We start from the raw sequence: 21,327 nt of genomic DNA, 5'->3' as shown, positions 1-21,327 counted from the left end.
CACAATTACCACTGAGCAAAGTCCATCAGATACAATTCATGACAAACAGGTGTGGAGTGACTTTCATACTTACAGTTAATAAAATACCAGTTTCCTGTCAATAACACAACAATGTGTTTTTAATGAAAAACTGTATTCTTAGAAATAACACTTCTGAAGCACAGCTGCATCTTAGAATTTATTGTTTCATTTCAAAACCATGATTAGAAATTCAATAGTCTTTCACTCATTGAAACAACCACCACCTTTACATATGATGAGAACTCTTCACATGCAAGTTGCTTCAGTGTACCTGGCCTGGCATTTTACAGAGCCATGTAGAATGCACTTCAAACACACAGAATCTTAAGTGCAGCTGTGGGACTGAAATAATGATAATAATGTGCCACACAATGTTTTAAAGACATACAGAGAAATGTACCTTAGGCAGTCAGAAAACAAACATCAAGCAAACATAGAATACAAGGCATGTGTGGTGCCAACACTTCTCAAACTGTGTAATATAAATACAAAACATATTAGCAATACATACACAGTAGGTAGCAAATTCATAATTTATTTAAATTTTTATTTCTATTATTTGTTTTGTTACATTTTGACAAGAAAATTCCACACTTGAAAAACAATTCTCCAGGCCGTGATTTAAGAGTACCTTTGTGACAAATCTTTCAGCTACACCACATACCTTATTTTAAAAAGAACTCTTGTAATTACAAGAATCCAATACTCGCATGTCAGTATTAACCAGAGAAGAGCTTGAGTATCCTCTTTGTGTGTAGCCTACTTGATGGAGGCAGTATCTGTCATTTGCAAGATTCATTTCAGCTTTGAGGATGCTGTTCTTTATATTTTTATATTTGTGTATTTATATATTAAAAAAAAAAACTTCCCTTAGCATGAGAGTGAAAATTATGAAAATGTTTATTTCCTCTTCTTAACTGTAACAGATACTAAATGAAACATTGCTTAGCAGCAAAGGTAGGTGCATGTTTTCAGCAAAATGGGTATTAAAAATGTTTATTAACTCTGGCAAAACGATGAAGTTCATGAAGACAAGTATGCAAAATGTTAATATGTCCCCACTGAGCAATTCAATGTCTTTTACTACATTTTATTCTGTTCATTCTGATTTTGTCAGATCAGCTCCATTGCTGTCCATCCTCAAAACCCCAACAACTACTGAGTATTAAAATTCAGCTTTGCCTTTGAGCAGTGAGGGAAACATGACTCCTCTGACCTCCTGTGTGGTGCAACGCCTGACTTAAGGATCGCCCTCCAAAAATCATTTCCACTCATACACATCCTGCATAAGGACTTACTGACTTCCAGTCAGTAAGGAATTTCAATTCCTTCTTTCCAGTAAATTTAGGAATTGGGACCTTAGATGTGAAGTTCTTGTTACAGCAGGAGCTGGTTTGTATTTTATGGAATTCTATATACTTTGAGTGCTGTAAAACAAGGGTAGATAGTTTATCTTCCCATAACAAATGACCAATATTGAAGTTAACGTGTAACATTTGCACAACTGTTTACGAAGTGTGTTCTTATCTAGAAAAACTTGCCAAAAAGCTGTTGCAAAGTCACTTTTGTGGCTTCCATTACTAAGATTATTTGATGCTACTGCAAAACATTAAAAATCTATCTTAAACTGAAGAAATATGTGGGGTGGGGAAAGGAGTACTCTTCTAAATAGCTGGTCTGGTTTTTAGCACTAAACACCCTGCTGCTGCAAAAGCAGTTGCAAGGCTGTAACAGGCCCCAGTTCACCACAGTTCCACTGCTGACAAATTCCAATACACACATATTTACTCTGCTGTCATACCATCCCATTTAGAGTTACAGACTTGCAGTTTAACTTCAGAACTTAATTCTGAAGTTTTCAGTAATGTGTCAGTACTGACATTTATGGGGAAAGAAACATCTGATCTCAGACACTGCTGCAAAAGTCATGCCTTAGATTATTACCTGTCAAGTAAGGGACTCAGACACTGTTCACATTAAAGCACCCAGGAAAACACTATTTTTGGGTAGTGAGCAAGTTATATCTTTAAAACTGTACTTCTAATATAAACATGTTTTATAAATACTTCACATAAATTAAGCAACTGCAGAATGTCTTAACAGTACAGAGAAAATGGCAGCTCAAGCAACACTTGAATAACTGCAAGACTATTTCAAAATTCAAGTTACATTTCCACACTCAGTATTACTTTGCAAATATTATTGATGATTGCATATTTTTTTTAACGACATGAGAATAAATGGCAGAAATAATGCAGTATTTTAAAGTGAATCTGCCCTTACCCCCCACTTAGTACGCATCTTGCAAACCACCAAAGTTTGGGGGCAATCATTGTATCAACAAGAAATGGAGAGAAGAGAAAAATCTGCCACTTCAGCCATCCTTGGCAAATCCATTTCCAACAACAAGTGGACATTCCTCTTGAAGTACTTCAGACCACAGTCGTGTTCTCAGCAGTCCTCAAGGTCTTGGGACGTAGGAGAAAAACCTCTTCTAAAGGCAACTGAAGGCAGTCAACGTTGTTGCTAAGATCATGTTCTTTAAATATATTCTACTAATCCCAATTCAAGAAGGTACTTCAGTGTGCATATACACTGAAAGCTTACTGAATCAGTGCCACTCTTGCTGTTAGCAGGATAATGACATAATACTTCTGACCGTAACAGAATTTCCTTAAAAATATTATGTAAGAAATGTTAGTACAAACTGCTGTAAAAACCAGAAATCCTTGAAGGCATGCAATTACTTCATACAAACACATGTAAACACCAAAGAGAACTCTCTTGGCAGTGGTTTGTTTTAGTGTGTGGCTCCACATGGATTGACAGAAGTCTGACAACCCATGTTATAACCTGTCACCTGAACCTTGAACAGGGTCCCATCCGCACACATACAGAGCTTGAAACGCAGCCAGTTGCCGTTATTGAACTGTTCCCCGTACGAGGAACTTGGCAGTCGCGATGGGCTGACCATCACAGTTCCGTTCAGGATAATGCTGTTTTCCTATTAAGGAGGAGAGGGGAAAAAAGTACAACTGCTAATTTAAACAATGCAGGTTGTTTTTCAGAAGGACAAGCTGGTTTAATGATTAAATGACATCTTTAGGACAGCTGTAGAACTAACATAAGAAAATATGTTTGAAAAGGTTTAATTTTTAAATGAAAATTATAATAATGCTCTTGGATTTCTCAGCTATGCAAAGCAACGTACTTTGTTATTGCAGACGTAGATTGCACTAGAGACAGCACTTTCACTTTACACTTTTCACTTTACAGACCTATTAGCAAATGCAGTAAATCTAAAAATACGGATGTCAAATGGGAATCAGTGTTTGAATTCATATATGAAATTCAATCACACTTGAAATGCAAGTGCATATACCTCTATTTTTTATCCTCCTTTCACCTCTTCCTTCGTTCCATATGCTCTGCAATCTTAATAGTCTCCAAAAGTCTTAAAGGAATGCTAGTGAGTCTTACTGGGGCAGCACAGAAGGTAGTGCTCTTAACTGGCAAAGTTATGACCCCAGTAAAGCTTCCAGAGGAGAAAATGAATTCTCTTTGGTATTCATTTCAATGCAGAGGCCAATAGCTTAGCTTTAATTGCGTTGTGGGATTTTGGTGTCTTAGCAGTAGTAAGAAAACTACTGAACCATTAATTAACAGCAAAGTAATAAACCACTTATTTAAATCCTACCAAACATACTGATTAAACTTTTATGCATGACTATTTTATATAAAATCTGAAACCATATAAAGCTACATCAGTTTACTATCAGCCTGAATTTGAAACTAAGCTGTTTAAAAAATGCTGATTTGAAATACTCACTGCTTTAAGTTCCATGTTACCACCCATTCGAAACTCAATGGTCTTGCCTGTGATGAAAACACCTTCATTTCCACGGACAATAGCACGGCCATCGACCTTTATGTTTAGATCACTGGTTGCATTGCTGGTAATCTAAGAACATAACACACAAAAAAAGGGCATTACATATCAATGAAAATCTATCACTTGTGTTTGTCTGAGTTAATTACCTTAAAAGCATTGCTACACAATTTAATAAAAACCATCAATGTACTTGCCCTTCTGCCATTATGCCTGCAAACCTTCTGCCTATTTGTTATTTTTCACATTCACATTCAAAATCAGGGTTATTTAATTTTGGAAGGCATGTAAAATAGTTTATTTTTGTGATAAAAGTAACAGCTCATATGACAACTTTATGGGATACACAGCTAACACTCGTAGCAAATACAGGCTTCCTGTTAGGACTGATTATGTAAACTTTAACCCTCTGTTTTCACTTAATCAGTTCCTTCTATGCATTTATAGGTTTTGAGTTTTTTATCTGGAACAGGGTTGTTCAATCCTTCCTAAGGCACACTCAACCCTCTATAAAACCACTTGTACTACTCTACTGTTATACAAACTATGAGCTGTATTCTCATTAATTATAAAAAATAATTTAAGAGAGACATACCCTCTCTGTAGAGGCCTTTTGTACATTCAAGATTTTAACTCCATTTGGCAGATGAAACTCATGAGTCTCATAATCTGTGCTGAACAAGGTGTTTTGTGTCCGTGGGTCTACAAATTCCATGCCAATATCACTGGTAATGGAAGTTTTGTCTTTTTCCACGCTAAGCTTGGTTGTTCCTTGCTGAAATACAATCTTCAGAAACAAAGTCGTTAGGTTAAAAATGTTTCAAATATAACATTTATTCGTAATGTAAGTGTAGTACTCTTGTGTTGCTCACAGACTTTCAGTACGTGGTGTAACTTACAGGCTGATTATTTCCAGTAATCACCAAATCTTCATTCCGTCTCCCTCCTACAGTGCTTTTATATAAGGGGTGTATAACACCCATGTCAGACACTTGCTTAAACCGCAGCAAGCCACTCTCATGGAATTCCATACTGTCACAACCGTTGGGGCCGATTCGAATCACTGCCCAGATCACCAGGGTAATCTGAAAGAGGAATGGATTTTCACAGATTACAATAACTGTATCCCACAAGAAGGATTGTATTAACTAGACGTTTGATTTGAAACCATTATTAATGCTAGTGTTTAAGTGAGTTTTAGGTGTGAATTTACTTTAGTCTGTTTAATTCCTACTGGAAACATCATAACACAATTATGAAAAGCATTTTACATTAGTTTTAGACTTATCTGAAACAGTAACTAAAATGATTTTTTTATATCTATATATCTATATATCTCTCTCTATATATATATATATGAAATATTAAATCTTGTCCAGAATTATATCCTTTTTGTTTAAGGGCATCATGGTATCATTGGCTAAACAAATTTCCTGTATAGCCCATCTCAGTATATACTTAACCTGGAACCCTCACAGGTTACTCATTACTTCTCAATGACCAAGCAGTAAAGGGGTGGTAATTACAACAATTAAGCTTTAGAGTGCAGTGCCTTATTAATTCTGAAAGCTCATGTGCAGCTCAGTTATGTAAAATGTTCTGGGCATATACCCGCATTTGTACTAATAACACTTTGCATGGAGTGACACTTCGAAGGTTCCTAATTCTTTCTTGCGTAAACAGTAGGTTCCTTGCTGGGTTCTTGGCAACTGAAATAACCATGATTGAATTTACAAGATTCTTCCACCTAATTTTCTTCAGGCTCCAAAAGAGCAAAACAGAAAGGAGAAAAATGAGAATCTCCTTCAGTACATTTTAGGTCCTCAGCCATACTCAAAAAGTTTCATTTCTCTAAATAAATCATCAGAGTGAAGTAAGACCTGATGTTGCTTACAGTGCAAGTATTATACTCACAATCAGATTGATGACAGCCAAAATAAAAAGAACAACAATCACACATATGGCCAAGTTGCCTTTCCTGCCACGTAACCCTGTCTTATGAAGACGGTCTTCATCGATGGGAATGTATCCTGCTTTGAAATTACTGTTGTGTTCCTTGTTAACGTTCCTGCGTTCCACAGCCTTCTCTCGCATAGACTTCTTCACTGGGCCGTTCGAACTTTGCTGTAACACACAGCATGGATTAGCCTCAAAAGGCATGTAAATTCACCAAAATGACACACATATATGTATGCAAAAAATATAAATTTGAATTCACTAGTGGAATACATTAGATGTTATTTTCAATATTAGATTTCAGTCTGCCACCGGATACATAATTAGAACCACAGTAAACTCTGCTAACACAATGACTAAGTTTCAAATCCAGGGTTTTTCAGATAATATATGGTTTTATATCTCATTTTTATAATGTAGATAGGAATTATTAATGACATTGTTGCAGTAAAAAAATCCCAAAACAGCTTTAAAGAACTTCAAGTGTTTATCTCTTGGGGAAGACACAGGAGATAATACTACAGGTCATTTGCCAATACACAGGATTTTAGTTCCCTTGGAGCTCATGTCTGACAGACTCCCAGTGAGTCTATTCAAAAGGAGCAGAGCGAAGTACAGTTTTAAAGTTGGACAGCACAGGGCTTGCATTGAACTTCACTGCTTGCATTGAGAAAAATACTGTGCGGCTTCAAACCTGGCATGGGAAACTTGGCCTGCCTACCTGAAGATTAACAATCTGAAGTTACTAGATTGCAAGGATTATCCTGTCAATGCAACAAATTAATAGAGACAACCCTTGTAGATATTCACAAATAAAGTCTTTGTTCCACCTCTGTTGAATGGAATAGATTACTGTTTCAAGGATTCAAGTTTTCAAAGAAGGCACTTGATCTTTTTGATGTGATTTTGTTCACCCGAAATGAATCCCAAAACTGCACTTGCTCGTATCTATATTGATGCAATGGGTTTTCTTCTGTTGCCGAAGAATAAAGAAATGGTGCTGAGAAAGGTGCTTGACCTGGGCAAGTGCATGGAGGGCTTTCTGGGCGATGTTCTGGGCCCATCCCAGCCCCGCACAAACCGCGGGCCCCGCCCGCCCCCGCCCGGCTGCTCAGAGCCCAGCGCGGCAGCGACCCGGGGCAGTGCAGCAATGCCGGGCATGTCCTTCCCGGGCAGAAAGTGACTCCTGCAGTGCAGCCCATGCCGCCACGGTATTCCTAGGGCACAAGTAATTCCCGCAGTGCAGCCAGGCCGGGCATGTCATTCCCAGGCAGAAAGTATTTTTGTCTGTCTCAGACCCGCGCCTGGGGCCAGAACGATGCCGCTCCCCCTGCCCCGCGGCCGGTCCGCCTCTGCCCCATCCGGCCCAGCCCGTCCTGCCCGCACAGCGCCGGGGCCGGCGGACTCCAGCCCCACACCAGCCTCGCCCCCTGCCACGAAAACGGCGCCCCCGCCCGAGCGCCCCCTTCGCAGCAGCGCCCCCGCCGGACCGGCTGCTCCCTGCGGCCCCCTCGCCCCGGCGGGACCCGCCGCCGCCGCCCCTGCCGCGTCCCGGCGCGGACGGACCTGCTCGGGGGCGGCCGCCGCCATCTTCGCCGCCGCTGTGGCGGCGCTGCCGCGGGCGCCCCCTGGCGCCGCTCGGCGGGCGGGCCGCGCCCACGGGCGTTACCGGCGGCGCCGCCTGGCGGCCGTTCCCTCCTCCCGGTCCCCCCCAGCTCCCCCCGCGTTGCCGTGACAGCCACAGCGCCGCCGCCGCGGGCGGACCGGGGCAGCGCGGCCGGGCCGCCCGTACCATCCCCGTGCCATCTGGGCCGCCCGAGCAGCGTTCCCGGAGGGACAGAGGAGCCAGCGCAGAACATCCCGCCTCATCCCCGGGAGCGAGCTGACCGCCGGCCATGGCCGACGGCTTAAGGAATCTGGTGGGCGAGGGCAGCGCCCGGGCGCTGCAGGAGAAGCTGGAGAGCTGGCAGCAGGACTACGAGGTGGGTCCCGCCGTTCCTCGGGGCCGGCGGGCCGCTGCCCGGCGGGGCGCGGAGCGGGCGCCGCCGCCGCTCGGTGTTCCACAGGCCGGTTCGGGAATGCTGCCCCGCACCGGGTCACCACGGCCTCAACAACTTTTAAGCACTCCCAGCTCCAGGTCTTTGGCTTTTTTTGTCCGTGACGATGTTCCCTGAGAGCAAGAGCTGGAGGTTCGAGGCGGGGTTGGAGCGGTGCTGGTGCCGTGGCGCAGAGCGGGGCGTTGCGGGGCAGGGACCGCGCGGGGCTTCGCTGGAGGTCCGGGAGTAGAAAGGGCGCTGAAAGTGAGAACGGGTTATCCGCATCCACCTCTCCTGGGTGCGGAAACCTGTTAGCGCTGAGAGGCTGCTGCCAGACAGCCCGGCGATCAGGGGGCTGCTTAGGGGGAAGCGGGGGGGGAGGCAAGAGTTGTGGGTGAGGATGAGGAGGAGGCTGCAGGTGGCTCCGACATGGACGAGGAATGAGCGCTAACAGGAGACTGAGACGATGGAACAGGAGAAGCAGTAGTGAAGGTGTAATACTAGGGAAAGATGGATTCACAGAACCTGAGACTTCACAACTGTGACCTTTCTCAGTGGGAAATCTTGACAGAGTTGTCACTGGTGCCTCCCTAGGTTTTCATTAGCCTCAGGACACGGATAGCTGATTTGATCACGAGCCTGTAGCTGTGTACTATGGCTGGTAAGAAAAGGTGTAAAGCAGAGATGCAGCTTTTTAAAGGGAAATCAGTAGCGGGAGCTGAATTCGCTGTAGTAAGTGAATTAGGGGTAGTCTCTGAGGTCTTGGGCAATGAAGATGAACAGTTCCATGCTGCTGTTGCAGAAAAAGAGGAGCTGGCAGATGGAAACACCGTGGGCGTTCTGTCGCTGTAATGAGCTGGAAAAATACACTTTGCTGCCGTGTTGTGGTGGAGGTGAGCAGGTTGAGTGGGCTCCCCGAGGCCAGAGGAAAGCATGTTGCTGCAATCAAAACGCAAGCTGACAGGGGCATGGGTGGGAATTTCAGCTGTTTTGGAAGCTTGTAAAAACCATGTGGAGTCATTAGAGCCTGAAGATCAACAGAGTGATCTATGTGGAAGATGATACACAGGTTATACATAAAGGAAGCAGGTACAAAGTGTGTGTTCTCCTGGCAGATGCAGTATTATCCTGGATGGATTAACCCCATCAACTCCTTTTCAAAATTGCATTTGCTGAAAGTGGTGTAATTTTACTGTTTTCCTAGGCATAATGCTGGATTTTGCCTGTTCTTCAGTAATATTTGTTTTGTTTCCTAATTCTTAAAAACAGAGATGAAATTGCATGGAGTTTTCAGGTTGCTGCTGAAAAAGTAAGATAATAGCCTTAAATGTATTTAGCTAATAAGGAAAACCAGATTTTGGACTAATATTTTTTTCATCCAACAATCTGCTATATTATTAATAACTATGTTGAAAGGTTTCATCTCAGATCTACAATTATTACAGTTCTTCTTCTAGAGACATTTGTGGTTGCAACTGCTTTATGAATGGGGAAAGGAGTAAGTTTTCTCCAGTAGTGAATTAAGTGGGTGATAGAAGTCCTGACATCTTGTGCATTTGCCTGTTAACAATGTGAACCTTAAAAGATGAGTGTTCTAGTGGATGCAGTAAGAAAAGGTTGTGAAAATGTTATTATAGGAGGAAAAATGTCATGATCATAACAGGAATAAGTTGAAATAAAAAAGCCCACACAGATGCAGTAATGTACATTAATTTACAGATTAATTCCTGTGATGAGAATCTGAACCGATGCTGTGAAATATTAGAATTGAACACTGAAATTCAAAAGAAGCTCTTCACAATTCTCAATGAAACAGCTCAAAAAGGTAAATCAGTGCCCTGTCTAATTACTAACACTTTTCACATGTGACATTTTTTCAAACTCTGACTGTTTATGTAAGTGTTCTCACAGTTTCTTAGTGTATGTATTTTCTTAGATGGTCATAATGAAGGCACAGAAACAATAAAAAAACGTCTCCTGCCACAGCTAGGGACTTGTTTTTCCTGTGCTGCTTCAGGAAAGAGCTCTCTCGTTCAGGTATGTAAAAAGTTTATTTTAAGAGAATAGAACCATGTGAACTTTTACTTGCAGAAGAACTTTAATGACTTCTGTCAGTAATAACCTCCCTCCCAGATTTTGCTTAATGTAATACATCCTTAGTTGCTTATGGAGACATCCATGCTATTGTGGAGGAATTTGTGTTGTAAAAGAAGTCTGTGTTAGTGCACTGCTTTCCTTTTCTAGGTAAAGATTTGCTAAGTTTACATGGCAGAGACATCGTAGAAAAATTTATATTTGTGTTAGAAAAACCTAGCATTATGTGAAAATGTGTATGTAATCTGAAGGTGTGCATAAACTCCATACATTAATCTCTGAGCTCCTTTTATTTTTTTTTTTTAAGAAAAAAGGTGTTGGACTATATTAACATTAAATTATCTCCAGAAGGGTTAAATAAAAAGTGCTCGTGTCCATGATGATACCACGGTGTTCCTGCCGTGGTGTTTGGAGTTAGTATGTATTTATTATTTACTGAAGGAGTTGTGGTGCCAGCAGTTTGGCAGAAAACATAGGTCTGTTGTGGTTTTCTGCTTTGAAAGAAAGTAAGTGTGTTGGCTAATGCAGACTAAGGGAAAATACTCAGCATCCCAAGATTTGACAGTGATGTCTCTGTGTTCTCTAATTTCTCATGTTTTCACCTCCTCTGTCAAAATCTTTCACAATTAAAATAAGGACAAATAAAAAGTGATCTCCCTTAAGAGTCAGTTTCTATTATAATACAGGAGTAGAATTCTGCCAAAAAATGCCACAAAATATAAAATAATGTTATTAAATGATAGTACACAAGGTGTACCAGTTACAGATTTGTCATTGCACATGACATTCAAAATTTAAAGAACCTCCTGCACAGTTACTTATTTATTTCCACTAGTATTAGACAACTCTCTAGGTTGTTAAAGATGGAAAGGCATGTGTAGTAATGTGCTTTCTGGAATGGCAATGCTTGCCTCCTCTGTTCGAATAACTTTTTCTGTTATTTTGTGTATTTGAATTCCCAAAAAGTTTACTTGAGTTGGTGATATAGTTAATCAGAAGTTGACTAACTGAAAAAAGCCAACTGTGCAACACATCTGCAAAATGCGTTGTTCTGATGATGTGTCTACAAGCAGTAAATCTACATATGCAGACCTTTCATAAGTTCTATCATGAGGTATAAAAGAAGTGAATATTTTTCTTAAAATAATTGAGTCTTTGTTTGGTATGCCTGGAAGACATTGCTTATGTCTCCAGAAGGTATGCAATTGCTTTTGTTCTCAGTTTCTTTAGAAATGGTCATTACTGAAATCTTTAGAAATACATCTGCTAATAATGCTGTAGTACATTGCTGAGGAATTGTGTAAGGTAGTACATTCAAACACTGTGACTTTGTGTTTCCTGGTAGGATTCAATTGAGAGCAAGATGAAGCTGAGCAAACTGGACACCGCTCAGACTTCTCCACTTCAAGACCTGGAGGAAAAACTGGCTTCAACTCGTCTGCAGATCAACCAGATGGAAGAAGAGTAGGGAAAATAACTGTGATTCTTTTTGTTTGCTTTTTGTTTTTCAGCAAGCCACATTTTTCTCTCAACATCTAAATACTGATGGAGATTTGTGAAATGTTTAATTTCTGCCTTAAAATCAGGCTCTTTATCATGTGTATCAGAGGTGGTGTATAAATGATACATCATACACACATTTATAAAATGACCTGGGGGTGTTTCCAAGGTGGCTGGGACTGAACAGGTTTTGCCTAGTTGCATAACACATTTTGTGGAGCATTATAGTCTCAAAATTACTAAGTTGCTTGAGATACAGATTTGTGCAGTTAATGCTACTTCCAGAGCAATTTTAGAGGTAGCTCCAAGTGGCAGACACCGTCTTGTACATCCTATTAGCATGACAACAGCGAATGTTCACAGGTCTTGCTTCAGTACAGTAAGTGATATAACTTCATGCCTTTATAAAGTGCTTCCAAGGTTATCAAACTGAATTTTCCCCAAACCTGTCTCTAGAACTCATCTTCACAAATCTGCTTCTGTCCCAGTTGTTCTTTACTGTAGAATTCTTTAGCCCTCTTTCACTACTACTCTGCTAAAGTCTTTCCTAAAGGAGCTGACTAAGGATGTCCATGGGACTGGACAGTCTTTCAACTCTTAGCAGATGGTGCTGGCCTTGTTACCTATCCGTGGTCCTCTCAGTCTGTCTGCTCCTTAGAAAGCTGGAACAGGAAGCCTGTTGATTGATAAGAGTTACGCCTTTCATTGGTTTAGATCGTCAAAAATCGCGCCAGCATCCTTCAGTAAAGAAAAGGAAGGGCAGAGTGAATACCTTCAAAATAAATAGAAAGCATTCTCCTCCCTGCCACACCCCCTTTTGGAAAATGGAAAACAACCTGTATTGGGAGGGAAAGCAGAGATGTTGGGATACTTTTTAATATTAAGTAAGAGTAAAGGACAGAAGATAAACTTGCTTAACTGTTTGTCTGCCAATGTTTAAGAAACACTGCTTCTCTTGGAGACAGCAGGAGAGGAATCATTAGCTTTTGATATTACTTGAATTACATCTTTGGTGATATCCTTTGACTGACTGCTATATTCCTGCAAAAAAAGAGCCCTAATACCTGATAGAGAAAATGCTGAGGTTCTTAATCTTTTTTAGGAAAGAAACTGAGCTGATTTAGTTAACATCTTAAGTACAAGAAGTAAACCAATTTCTTTTAGACCTCATCATCTAAGCTAGCATAAGGATACCAAATGTTAATCAGTGATTTCTCCTGTAACATAGAGTGTAGTCTATCCACTCTCCTGCCACCAGTACACTTTTGCATTTTAAAGTGAGATTGAGTCTGCTTTGGAGTAAGGTTTTTTAAACTCTTGAGTTTTTCTGTATTTCAGCATAAGGAGTTTGCTCAAAATATCTCCTCTTTTTCTGCTCCTTTTGTTTGATGATGAGGTTTAACTGATAGATGGTTTACACTGATAGAAGAGCATCTTGTGACTGACTTTGTTATGTGTGATTAAGTCTGAACACTTCCCATGCCGAAGAGGAGGATATCCTGAAGAAGTTAGAGCGTCTGAATGACTATGAGCAACAGATTCAAATGCTGCGGGATGAGATTACTATCCTGGATGCCCAAAAATCTGTTCTCCAGAGCAGGTAAAGGCATTAAATTTAGAGAAGTCACTGAATTACAGAAATTGATCATGTTAGGTAGTGTGAATTCCATCCTCATTTGAAACTGAAGTATAAACAAGAGCTAAGCTTTTACACTTTGTTATGAGGGAACATAAACTCTTTGGCTGATTTCTTCTATTGCCCAAATGTGTTAATTTAAGGCAATTATGTTAAGTTCCAGACAAAACAGCCATTGACAGCAACTGTATAGAATAAAAAGAGATGGTTAGGGTTTTTTTTGTTGATAAGTCCACTGTACTATTACAGGGCAGAACTTGTTATATTCACATTTGTTTGACTTTAGTAGTACTGAAAGAGGAACAAATCTCCAAAATATTGCTAGTTAAAAATGTGTTTCCCAGGAACAAAGTGCTTGTTGGTACACACTTTAAGAATTACTTTGACACAAATGGCTTCATATTAGACTAACCAGCTGCAGCATCTCTAATTACATTGGCTCAAAATCTTAGCTCACCTTGGTAAAAATTAAATTGACACAAAACTCTGCCCTAGGGAAAAACATCTGAGGATGGTGAAGTGCCCTCAGTCTTCTTTACATGTCTGTCGTAGGCTTGTACGGAGCCGCTCTCCCTACAGGCACGGCAGGCCCAGGTCGCATCGTTCCCCTCGCCCAAGGAGCTGGTCCCCCGGCCACGCCAGGCACATCAACGCGTCCCGCCGTGCCTGCCTCGTGGCCCGCTTCGGGTTCATTTACGCCCAGGAGCGCTTCGATGCAGAGAGCCTTTTGAGGACATACATCAGTGACATGGAGACAGTGCAGAGGATAATATACACTGCAGCTGTGGTAGGAAAGAAATTATATTTCTTAGTTTACAGCCTTGAAGTATTCTATAAAATATTGTGCCTGCATTGGATTAAATTGTGGATAAATTAACATTTCTGTCAAGTACAGAGAAGAAAACTTTTCTTCCTTTATTCCTATTGATTTTTCTTTCTTCCCTTCACACTTCTAGTTTGAACTCTCGATTAGTGTCCTGTCTGACCCGTCCCAACATTGGAACAGGGTCAGTGATCTGTGGCACAGATGCTCAAATGAGTATATAAGGAGGCTGAATGGCTCTGGAAAGTATCTGATTCCTGCACTGATCAAAACTGCCTTATTTAGACGAATTCTTTTGGAAATACTGCTACAACACAACAAAGCTGAACATCTTTCCATATCATGCTTTCCTCTTGCCTGTAGCTATGTGCTTTTCTAGTTTTATTGCGTCCTGTGAAACTACTGAGTTACCTCATATTTACTATGAGCTCAGTCTGAAGAAATTAGTTTTCATTTTTCTGTACTTAATCTTCTTTTCTGTAAAAAGGATGTAGTACATACCTGAGTCAGAGAGGCAGTGTGTCTCTTAATGTGTGTGATCCCAAGCACATTTAACTTACTGAAGTTTTTTATTTCCTACTGTCGTGCAGTTTACACTCTTCAATTCAACCTTTTTTCACAACAAACAAGAGGTGTTCCTGCCTGATGCATTAGGCTATGGCATGTAAAGTGCTATTACTTTTCATATCATTCACGTGATTGCACTGATCATGGGTGTGTGATGGAATCCTATGCAAATATAGATGGTTAGATGGGAAGCTTTCAATCCCTTCTTCTGCAAAGAAATCACACTCAATCACAGAATTCTTTCCAGATGAGTTAACTTTCCCTTTTACAGCAGTGTTTTATGTTGCTCCTTATGATGATGATACTGAGTTAAGTTCATTTTCTCAGATAACTGATAAAAAATTAATTTCAGTCTCTTAGATTTAACTGGATGTTCTTTATGTTTGCAGGAATCTTTTTATGCAGCAAAGATGGCCTACTGGAAGTTCAAAATACAAGTAAAAGAGGCTCTGGCTCTTGCTCACTCGGGGCCTGAGTCACTTGAAGATGCTGTCCTGGATTATATAGTTTGCCACAAGGATGCCTATGACGTTCATGCCAGCGTCAAGGTAGGTCAGGGGCAGTGGGAAAGTGTTGTGTTGATCTATTTCAGGAGCTATTAAATTCAGAATGTGTAAACTAGAAATGCACCATAACCTGAAGAAGAAAAAAAGTTATCGTATAGGTTTTGTCTTGTAGCAGTTTGCTTCCCAAAATAATATTGCTAGGACTAGTAATCACTTGTTTTATTTGTCTGTGACTAGAATTTCTCTGTCTGTAAAAATGGTATTTTTTGGCAAGATACAGTGTCACTGTCTTAATCAAATAAATGTAAGCTAGATTTCATATTTCTCTTAAATTTTGTGTTCTATTGAAAAGCTGCATCTCCTTCCTAAGATTATGTCTACCATGTAGCTCATACTTTATTTCTAAAATCACAGTATATTCTTTCTGAAGCTGTAATTTCCTGGAATACTCTAAGGCAACATTACTGTGAGCTTATTATGCTGATTTTTAAAAGTAGAAAGCTGAGAGGCATATTTAGACGGGATTTCCATACTTTCCTGTGAGTAAAATTGTCAGTGAGTGAAAATTGCTCAAATATGTTTATTTTCAGGAAGTAATTCGCTCCATGAACATCAACCCAAAGATTTCATTTCCACCAGAAATTGATTTCATTGTGCTCAGCCCTTTGATTCAAGAGTTATGCTGTTTGGCTTTTTCAATGCAGACACTCGTTCCTCCTCTTGATGTTGCCTTTGGTATTGATGGAGAACTTTTCAGTGAGAGCAAGTAAGAACTCTTTATATTCGGTCAGATTCTTACTATTAGAAAGGTCCGTCAGGTTGTATAGTCTATTTGTTCCCTAATTAAAGGTTTGAGACTACTAAACATTAATTTTGGGCAAATACTTCTGGTCTGTAGTTAATGTGGTATGTCTTTAAGGTTTATGATGTGTATAAATGCCATGATGTAGACAAGAGTTAACAATGTTTTTAATGAACAGCAGAGAAATTTTCTGGATAAACTCCAGTCTCTAGAGCATATTTAATTTATCATTTAAGAGGAAAATTATCATCAGCTTTCCTTTCCCTGTTTGATCTTTCTCTGCCTTTTATGAAGTGTTTGCATCTTTGTTCCTCCTTTCTGGCCTGTTCTGTAAAAGTCATGTTTACTGAGGTCTGGCAATTGGTGTCTGCTACCAGGATCATTAACATATTTCTTTGACCTTCAGGCTGTGGCTGCTGTACAACGTATGAATACTAATATGCTCCCATCTCTTCTGGTTCAGAGCTGAGCAGAAAGAAAAATTACTTTTAAAAATGGTGTTTCTTAAAATGAAAATTTACACCATAACATAGTTTTTTCTGTAGGGTCAGGGCTCAATGCTTTGTTAGCTGGCAGAGAACTGTAGGGTGCTTCCATACTTTCTAGAAAATTAATGGGATTGATAGCTCAAAAAAAAAGTTGCTCTCAAAAGCAAAAAACCCTCTAGATCAATAAGGAAATTTCTAATAATAATTTAAAATAGAATGAAACACAAGTGGAAAAGATCTTGAGAAGCCAATGAAAGAAGTAGAGAAGATGAAAGTAGCCTTTCAACAGGAGAGTGCAAAGTCATACAGGACTACTCAATGGTCCTGTCCAATTACAGGGCAGTTAGATGTTTGAAACCCAAAGCTCTTGGCTTTCTCCACCTACTTGGTGTGTGTGGCCTTCAAAAAACAAATGTAGTATGTTTTTCTGTGCTGCTGCAGGAGACACATACATCTATCCATCTGTTTGGATAAATGTGGCATATATATATGTTTACATGTATAGCATGTATATGTGGTACACAGAGATGGAGCAAAACTTGTAGAAATTAAAATATCTCTGTTAGTTATGTGTGATACCATTCTGTAAAGGGCTGGCCAAACTTCATCGTACCCTATACTTTGCTTCATGCCTCTTTACAATATTGTTTTATATAACTTGCTATTGTAATACATTACTAAAGTGTTGATGCTTTGCTGTTTTTTATTTCTGTTATTTTGTATTTGTTTTTAGTTTGAATCCACAAAGCCAGAGACTTTATTATTTAGCCAATATTCCAGACTTAGGGAGGTAATATATATCTGGCATGTCAACAAAAGCCCTTGAATTAATTATTCTTAGATAAAATGTCACTGTTTCATTATCAATATGAGGATCTTGCTAATAAATTTACCTCATATCTCATAAGATACTAAGATGTAACTTTATAGTTGAGATAGAGTATTTCTGTAATATCATTTAGAGGGATCTTGTTTTAGCAAGATGTTTCAGGAAGATGGGATGACTATGTGTGCCAAATTGCTGCTCAGAAAGTTTAATATGTCAGTGGACATGGGGGCCCTGTCTTGCATGGGGCTCATGCAAAAATATGATCTAGTAGTCCTCTGAAGTGTGAGATGGCTTTGTTGGAGTGTCTGTCAGTACAAGTAAAGAGTATGTGCCTTTCCTTTACAGGATCACTTAAAGAGTGCTTTTATTTGTGATATGGAGAAATTGTCAAGAAAGATAATAGAGCCGTAGCTAATATTCTGCTTTTTATCAGCATTGATGATTTGAAACATATTTATCTTTTGGCACTAACATGCAGACATTTCTTGTACTCTGTGTTTCAACAGGTACTATCGTAGTCCTGACTCAGATTTCACAGCTGCCTTTGTGTCCTATCATGTATGGCCTGCTCTGGTGGAAGATGGTGTTGTAATTGTGAAGGGAGAGGTAGTCACTAAAAGAGTACGTATTGTGTTAAGGAATATGTTAAGAGAAGTCATTGGATTTCAGTACTGTTTTTAAAATTTAAAAAGATTAGTTCTTGACTGTTCCCTGTATGAGTGGACTTGTATATCAAATATCAGTTAGGTTTTAGTGCCTCAGCCTGTATTTAGGATGAATAGTTCCATTTTCCTTAATGTATTAATTATGCAGATGTATGATTATTGGCCGAGCCCGTTCCAAGAAGAAACTTTACTGTATTTCCTCCCTCTGTCCTCAAGCCTTGTGTCCAGCATGGCAAGTCTGCTTGCAGAGTCTGTCTTTATCAAACCCTATCTCTCAAAAGAGGCTTGTCAAACTCTTCTCTTGTAGTTGTTTCACAGAAGTAAAATTAGAAGCAGAAGCTGCAGCTCTAGCACCCGTCGTTACCTGTCTGTTCATGTAAGTCTCAGCTGAATGCTTGTAGTGTTAACAACATCAAGTATTTTAACTAGGAACGTAGGTAACCTATTAAAAATGTTGATGGGCCACATGTACATTTTAACATTGGGAATAAATGCCTTTGCTGAAGGTCTTGAATTGAAGTAAAGCTGAACTGACAGATAGTTATTGCCTGGTCAGAGGAGAGACACAGTTGATACTTCTGGGAATTTAACTATGATCTACTTCTCATACAGTATCTTGGAATGCTTTGCTCCTACTCCCCCTTACTTCAATACCTTTCTGAATAACTAATTGCATCATTTGGAAGTGTTTTAGTCATCTTGCAGTACATATACAGCACATAGTTCCTGCCTCCTGGAATTAGTAACCTTTTACTCTCTAATGCCCTAGCAGAACAGAAAACAAGTGTAGGGTGAGCAGGAGGGGAAGAACTGAGGTGGTCCTGGTAAGACATGTGAAACCTTAGGAGAGTTCTGCGTATGGTATAGTTACACAACTTTTAAAATTATTTCTGTAAAAAACATGTATTTTTCTAATTATTAACTCATTAAATTTACATGCTTCCCCTGAACTTAAAATGTGAATATTGAAAATGTGAGAGGCTTTGGGTATGGCTTACTTTTTTGTGCACATATGGGGTGTAAATAAGCCTAGAAAGTTGTTGAACTTGACTTTGTAGCAGTGGAACCGCACTGATAGACGTGTGCAAATTTTCTGAATACGATGGGTCCCCAGCTGGTTTTCCTGGGTACAGTTTTTCAGAGTGTCTTCTCTGTTTGTCTTGCAGTCATTTCGAAGCCGCAGTTTTTCACCACTGAGGGGCAGGAGCAGAAACAGAAGCCCAAGTACGTGTGCATATTAGTTCATAATGACTCATGGTTTTCACATTAAATCTTTGAATGATTGAACAAATAGACAAAATAACTTTCTGAAGGTCTTTAAATACTCGCTCAAGTCTTATTTTCAAAATGGGTAGCCCCTTTCTTTTCTGTGTATGGAAAAAATTTCTGAATTTTCTGAAATTTCTGACTTGGAGGAGAGCTTGTTTTTTCACTCTACTCAGACCACTGTCATCAGTTCTCTCTGCTGGCTGCCTTCACTGTGGCCAGTTCTACAGTCAGTAAAACTTGCTCCCTTCCCTGTACAAGGGATAGCTGTACACCTGCTGACTCCATGCCTTTCAAATTCCGGAGAGATAGCTGAGTGGTGACAGTGAAATGAGGGATTTTAGGCACTATGAATATGTGTGCCTATCTTGAAGCCAAGCCAATATAGTTGTACTGAAATGTACCTTTTTCTTCCATAGGGTGTTAACTGAATGTGTTCCTGTGGCTCAGGACATCTGGATCCAACAACTTCACTGGTGCCTTATTTCTTCAGGGATACCTCAAATCCCTCAATAATATGAATGGCAATTGTCACTTCAAATGGAATTCGTGTTGTGTGTTTTTTGGAATTACAGAAGGCTTATTTGGAATTTTAGAAACTAATTTGACCCTTCTGATTTAAAAAAAAAGAAGTACATGCAATACAGAATCATAATCATTTGGCAAAATTTGCAAAGCACAGAGGAACCAATGATATAATCCTGTATGTGGAGATTGAATTACTCCATCTGGAATGTTGTCCTCAGATTCTGAATGATGCAGTTTACCTTGATAACTTTGATAAACTTGATGTATAACCAAAATGGGGAATGTTGCAGAATATTGAGGTTAGCTGTTACTTGAAAACAAGGTAATTATTTGGTGCTTCTTTATAATTTTAGAAATTAGCAATAATCTAAAGATGTGCCAGTTTCACACAGCAGCCTTTAAAATATATTCTTGTGTTAACTGCATTTTCTAACTGCAATGCAAGAGTCACATGGAACAGTTGTGTGAAGATGGCAGGGAGTAAAAATTAGAGGAAATGAAGAAGTTATATTCACATCCTAACAAAGTTACAATGGTATGGAAATTACAGGGTAAAGTGCAGCTGCTACTCCATGTATGGAGTGTGGTTGACATGCTTCATGACGACTCCCCATACAGTAAGCACCTGCTATGGGGGATGAAACAGAGGGTGGAGCAGAGTGGAGGTTCCACAGCCTCCCTCCATAGAAATCCTTGCAGGGAGGGGAACGTGTTCATGGTGGTACTTCGTAGTTCATAAGACCGCATAGCACCTGTCAAGCAAGGGAGATGAAAGATGATGTCCTGTTGCTGAGCCAACAACTGTGACAAAATCTCTCTCCTCAGATGAACGTGGTTCATTAACGCACAACTGTAATATTAATGAACAGCTCTATCCCAGTTGCCCATCTCTCGCGTATGACCACCCCCACACTAGGCATGCACCCTATATTTTTTGACTGTCTCTAAAAATGAAGCAAGAGAATTCTACACCAATCAGAAAAAAGTATTTATGGCTAAAGTCACTCAAATTCCACCTAAACATAAAGAAATAGTATAAAAGTCAGTTGGGAATGGGGAGAAAATCAGGGAAGACTCCATCGTAACAGCTGTGATCAGCTGATGGGCTGAACCTGTCATCTCCCCCATAGGGATGCCTATTGGGAAAGAACCATACATTGTGCACACTGAATACTTTTATTGGGGATTAGAGCTTGCTTGTATATTGCTTTAAATACATCTTTGCAGGCAGATACTGTCACCAGCAGTCTTCAAATCTTGACCTGTCACTATTTTATATTAATAAACTATTATTCTGTAAACTGTTAGTGGTGGTCCTTCCTGGGCACTGGCAGTTGGGTAATACAGTCAAATAAAGCAGGAAGACCCACTGAGGGGTCTCCCTTGTGCTGTTGGCTTAGCCCCCTGAAAAAGGCAGTCGAATCACCCTCTGATCCAGCTGGGCTGTTTGGCAAAGGGTCCCCATTATGGGATGCTGATGGACTGGTCAGGCACAAGGGTCTCAGCTTTCCTGGGGCACTGACAGACAAATAAATCATTAAGGGTCGAGGAGATCTCCCCTTTTCACATGGCAACTGGCACAATCTACCACTACTCCAGCAATCCCCAGAACTTTTTTGCATTTATGTATGTATGGGTGTTCATGCAAGCATGCTTTAGCAAGGCAGTAATAGTCCTTGTTAAATATGTTACTTAGAAATGAATATCATAAAAAATTGTAG

At 40.0% G+C, this 21,327-nt stretch overlaps 2 protein-coding genes across 4 annotated transcripts; one reads left to right on the top strand and one right to left on the bottom strand.

The window, feature by feature from the left end:
* Positions 1-165: 165 nt before the first annotated feature.
* SGCB (sarcoglycan beta) lies at positions 166-7,516 on the bottom strand. The gene is made up of 6 exons (XM_071556501.1): positions 7,433-7,516; positions 5,825-6,034; positions 4,810-4,995; positions 4,506-4,697; positions 3,851-3,982; positions 166-3,025 (listed from the first exon to the last, which is right to left on the bottom strand). Exons 1-6 carry the CDS (start codon positions 7,454-7,456, stop codon positions 2,822-2,824), a joined length of 948 nt encoding a protein of 315 aa, XP_071412602.1. The 5' UTR covers positions 7,457-7,516; the 3' UTR covers positions 166-2,821.
* A 59-nt stretch (positions 7,517-7,575) lies between these two features.
* On the top strand, positions 7,576-20,895 carry SPATA18 (spermatogenesis associated 18). Of its 3 annotated transcripts, none has more exons than XM_071556498.1 (12): positions 7,576-7,848; positions 9,622-9,727; positions 9,839-9,939; positions 11,342-11,460; positions 12,962-13,096; positions 13,685-13,919; positions 14,912-15,070; positions 15,619-15,794; positions 17,654-17,768; positions 18,120-18,188; positions 18,979-19,036; positions 19,498-20,895. In XM_071556498.1, exons 1-12 carry the CDS (start codon positions 7,762-7,764, stop codon positions 19,503-19,505), a joined length of 1,368 nt encoding a protein of 455 aa, XP_071412599.1. In that variant the 5' UTR covers positions 7,576-7,761; the 3' UTR covers positions 19,506-20,895. The 3 variants fall into 3 exon arrangements, with proteins under 3 accessions (XP_071412599.1, XP_071412601.1, XP_071412600.1); XM_071556499.1 differs by lacking the exon at positions 7,576-7,848 and adding an exon at positions 8,341-8,795; XM_071556500.1 differs by lacking the exon at positions 18,120-18,188.
* Positions 20,896-21,327: the final 432 nt, after the last annotated feature.

Source organism: Pithys albifrons, chromosome 5 (assembly GCF_047495875.1).
Source record: "Pithys albifrons albifrons isolate INPA30051 chromosome 5, PitAlb_v1, whole genome shotgun sequence".
NCBI lineage: Eukaryota > Metazoa > Chordata > Aves > Passeriformes > Thamnophilidae > Pithys > Pithys albifrons.
The sequence above is the reverse complement of the archived record's forward strand: the minus strand, read 5'-3'. Positions and strand labels throughout refer to the sequence as shown.